Source organism: Habropoda laboriosa, unplaced genomic scaffold (assembly GCF_001263275.1).
Source record: "Habropoda laboriosa isolate 0110345459 unplaced genomic scaffold, ASM126327v1 scaffold718, whole genome shotgun sequence".
Taxonomy (NCBI): domain Eukaryota; kingdom Metazoa; phylum Arthropoda; class Insecta; order Hymenoptera; family Apidae; genus Habropoda; species Habropoda laboriosa.
The window spans coordinates 1,142,986-1,147,806 of record NW_017100942.1 but is presented as its reverse complement, the minus strand read 5'-3'; the positions used below and the strand labels follow the sequence as shown (position 1 = coordinate 1,147,806).

Below are 4,821 nucleotides of genomic sequence, written 5' to 3'. Positions count from 1 at the left end.
TGCGATATATGATTGATTCACTGTCACAACGACACGAGCTGTATCCGTCACATGTGGAAGATACGATAGCGAAATGCAAAAGGAGAAAACTTAATCGGTAAAGAAGTATACAGTGAATGAGTGGTTTCGTACTCACCAAGCTCATGATGCTGTCTGTGCCCACACTCGGTTAGCACGCGGCTTTTACTCAGGAAGATGATCTTCAGGTAGTGATAGTTTTGAAGAAGAGGAGGGGTCCACGATGTTGATCCACGTGTATGGGACATACCGATCGCGCGAGAAACAGGTTGAATTACAAATCGCTATTGTTGCGCTATTTTCTGAATACATATTACCATATCGTTGTCTATTTCGAGACAGCTCTTTCTACATATTTTTGCCAAAGCGATATTGACGAATAAACATTCGAGTATAAATTCTAATTTTAATATCAAATTTTGTTGCAATCCGTTTAAAATAAATTTTTGGGTAGTTTTTGAAAAAACTTTAGTTTAAGGTTAGGTTCGTTTTATCAAAATTTTAAGTAATTATATGTTACCTTAAATAGGTTAAATGCGTAGTAAATCTATTATTATACAGAATGAACAACAGTGTTCTGAAGTAATCGAGATAACAATTTATTGTTAAATTAGAAAGTAAAGCTGGTTTGAAATATATTTGCAAACTGATTTTGATATTTTTGAGGATTCCAATCAATCGATTGGGAGTGTATTAAAAAGTGTGTTGTAAGTGTACTTACAATAAGAAGTAACACAGTTGTGAAGATTTGTAATACACATTTGAAAAACAGTAGTTGTTGTCAATGTATAGTCAGGCATGTATTATACACACGCTTTTGAAAATAAGAAAAGTTTGAAAAGTAAGAATAAAAATTAAAAACTGTTATATTAGTACAATCGAACGATATATCGAATAATCGAATGCACTAAAAGGTCTATGAAACTATTTTCTTATGGCGTTTTATATTATTTCAAAATTTTGTAAAATATATTTTATAAAAATACTCAAATGTTTGTTTATGGATAAATATATATGTAAACAATGTTCAACAGCTTTTTCAAACACTTGATGTGCTAACTAAGTACTTAATTTTCAAGTATCGAACTATCGATACCCATACAGTTCACATTCACCATCGTTTAAAAAAACTTTCTTATCTTTATGCTGACGTAAAATAAATATGTATTGTGAAAAATTCGTTTATGTAATGAGTATGTTACAACGTAGGGTAATATGCTCTTTTTATCCTTTTAAAATTATTTTTTGATGTGACGAAGATTCAAAATTGATTGCATCAACTAAAAATATAGAAAAAAGTAATCTATAGCTACCAGTATGACCTGTAATTGAATCGCAGAACAGAAAGACGAGAACCATGGCGGCGGTCCTGTTGGCGAGATTGTATTTTCACGGTGTCGAACGTTTTTCTGACCGAGAGTACAAGCGCTGAAGGAACAATATCGTAAAAGTTGAAACAGACGAAAAAATGGTACGTAACGTGTGAAAATTAATAACTGTCCTTCTATCATTGCCGTATAAAAAGCTTTTTACGTCAATATAACCTCAACTAGAGCAGAAAAATACAACGTCATTTTCAATATTGCTTCATAGTAAAGCAGTTAAATAATATATAAAAGTAATTTATTCTTATTTTTATTTCTCAAGTATGATTTATATAGATAATCAAGTATTTCACGCATACTTTTTCGTAATGTCAATAGAATCACTCTAGCGAATCTAGCGATTCGGACGACGGCGGAGATGATCAAGAAGGGTCTTCTTTTTCGAAAACGAACATCAAGAATGCTTTAACATCTTTTAGAGAACAATGGCAACGTGAATTAGAAATATCACCGAAACGGGAACGATCTAAAGCGCAATTCATGAAAACGGTTCAAGTTGATGTTTCTAACGACGAAGAATCGATCGAAAACAATGTATAACGTGGATTGATACAAATTTTAAAAATAATGTGTTTATATGCATATAATACAAACAGATAAATATTTCAGGCAAAAAACTTGTTTGTGAAAGGAATTGAATATGAGGAAAAGGGAAAGTTATATGAAGCAATTCAATTTTACAAACGTGCTGTATTATTAGTTCCTGACATTGAATTTCGTTTGTATGAATCAACTAAACTAAAATCAAATGAAGATAATCATGATGGATTTGATAATAATGTAAATGATATTGATGATAATGCTGAAGCTCATACTGAAGAAGATGAAGAAGAATGTGATTTATTTGTTAAATTATGCAAAATTGTAAACCATAATAAATGTGTTTGTTTTCCTAAATTTGAGCAAAATGTGAGCACTTGTACCTAGAATTGTATAATGATTTATAACAATGTGTTATGCATGCTTAAACATGATATTGTCGTTGTCGAACATCATACTAAATATTGCAGGGCATTCCTTATTTCAGACAATCCATATTTCTGCCTTGCCTATGGAAATTGTACTTTATATCTTGAGGTGGGTTGTATCTTCAGAGCTTGACTTAAGGTCTCTTGAAATGTTCTCCAGAGTATGCCGTGGATTTTATATATCTGCAAGAGATACAGAAATATGGAGACTTGCCTGTGTTAGGTAGGTTGCAAAAACTTCTTATTAGATTTTAATAGTAGTGAAGTAATTAAACAATGACCATATTATGCAGAGTATGGGGTGTAAATTGTGGTACCTATGCTCCAAAATATCAATCATGGAGGGAAATGTATTTACAACGGCCTAGACTAAGATATAATGGATGTTATATTAGTAAAACGAGTTATATTCGCGATGGTGAAAATAGTTTCCAAGATCGATTTTATAGACCTTGGCATCTGGTGGAATACTTCAGGTACCTGAGGTATGTCATAATGTAATTTGTTAATGTATTTACCATCAAAAACTCATGTGCTTAAAGTGTTTTTTTCTTTTTTTAAACAGATTTTTTCCCGAAGGAAAAGTTTTGATGTTAACTTCAACTGATGATGCACAAAGTTGTGTGAACTCCCTAAAATACCGTATTCCACGAAATCCATTGGTTCTTATTGGTCATTATAGATTACACGATAATTGCGTTACTTTAGTGCTCAAAAAACAAGAGGTAAAAGGTGTTACTACATACAGAAAGAATAAAAAGGAACCTATGCATGATAGTGGGGAACAAACATTTCATATTGTAAGTGTCGACGGGTACTGAGTTAAAGTCAATAATATTTAAATTGCAACAAAACAGATATTTAAGAACAGTATATCTGGCTGTTCACAGGAATTTGAGATTCAAGATCACCATAGACGGTTGAATTCGCAATTAAAATGGCTCAGTTATACTATATTTACAAAGTATAGAAATGGTCATGAAGCGAAAATGTGCTTGAAAGAACCATCTGTAAGAGAATGGAGAGTATCGGCCATTGGTGGGCGATATCCACCACTTAAATTTAGTAGAGTTAAAAGTTATACCCAAGAAAGTGAGGCTCCTTTACAATAGCTATAATTCCATACAAAATTATTAATCGTCTGGATCACGTAAGAGTACAATAATGGAACTGAAATTAAGAGAAGACTAAATTTTTTGAGCGAACGATAGAACTTGTACAAAGCACAATTGATGTACATTGCGAACACGTACATTAGCGTTGCATCCTGTGGCTTATAAAAATATATTATAAATACGTCATAATGAAAAAAATAATCTTAATTTATTATCGAAGTATTTCTAAAATAATTTTTATTATCGTACTACACAATTCTCATGTTACAATTTTCTCTTAAATTCTATCAACTACATTAATTTTCCCGTAGATAGTAGACGTACGAATAATTCACAGATTGTTATATTATGCACTTAAATAGTGCCTTATGTGCTTTCAAAATAGGTGCTTGTATATCGAAATATCTTTTTATTGTGTTTTCTATTTATGCTTACCACTTACCACATCTTTCGTAGAAATAATATCGAAAACGAATGATCTTTTAACATAACAGGCTTTATTGATAATTAATTTTAACTCTTTTGGTCAAACTATAAGCTATTGAAGCATGCAATTTATATGAATGATCAGAACCGCAAGAACACTTGTACACGATACGATATGCCAAAAATATATTTATCTAGCACGATCATTATCTTTGACGATCATTTTTCTTCCGATAAAATATTCATTTCCTCGAGAAGTTATTCTTGCAGCTCTGCTCTTTATTAATTCCACACAGAACTTCATATAAGAACATATGCATTCAATCAAAGTATATGAAAGGAACGAAAATATGACTAATATATATCAATCAAATATATACTATTTATTTTCTAATTATGAGATTCATTGACTGTGGGCAACAAGTCATTCTACGCCTATGGCATGTGTGTAATATCGAATATAAATGGACCGATTGCAAAACCTCATTTCGCGACACCTTTATATTTGGGCGATGAATTTACGTATAAATAGTCGAAACAGCCATGGAATTAAATGAATTCCGATCGATATTTTGGAACAGTTTTATTCGTCTACACGAATGATATTGATATTGTGAAACGATGTGTATTGAATCAAAGAAACGAGTGGCCCGGAACACATCTTGTATATTGCTGCGGATCTTAAATTCTTATAACCATAATAATAAATGTATTTTTGATGTGCTTATTTCAGTTGAATTTCTTTATTAAAAAGAACCGCCCCTTTACCTTTTGCCCTGAAACTCGAATTAACATTTAAGTCGATTCGGGCATATATCGATTTATTCTTTGTGATATGATAAATTCGCTTTTGTACTAGTACTTATATTTGAACTGTTCCACAAGTTGTAAATGACGCTTGCAAAGTGT

The 4,821-nt window shown here is 31.7% G+C and overlaps 1 protein-coding gene across 1 annotated transcript; it reads left to right on the top strand.

Annotated features, from left to right (window-relative positions):
- The first annotated feature begins 1,214 nt into the window (after positions 1-1,214).
- Positions 1,215-3,572, top strand: LOC108577648 (F-box only protein 9). Its single transcript, XM_017940827.1, has 7 exons — positions 1,215-1,489; positions 1,722-1,937; positions 2,013-2,312; positions 2,431-2,594; positions 2,665-2,856; positions 2,937-3,171; positions 3,262-3,572. The coding sequence occupies exons 1-7, from the start codon at positions 1,487-1,489 to the stop codon at positions 3,481-3,483; spliced, it is 1,332 nt and encodes a 443-aa protein (XP_017796316.1). The 5' UTR covers positions 1,215-1,486; the 3' UTR covers positions 3,484-3,572.
- The last annotated feature ends 1,249 nt before the right edge of the window (positions 3,573-4,821 follow it).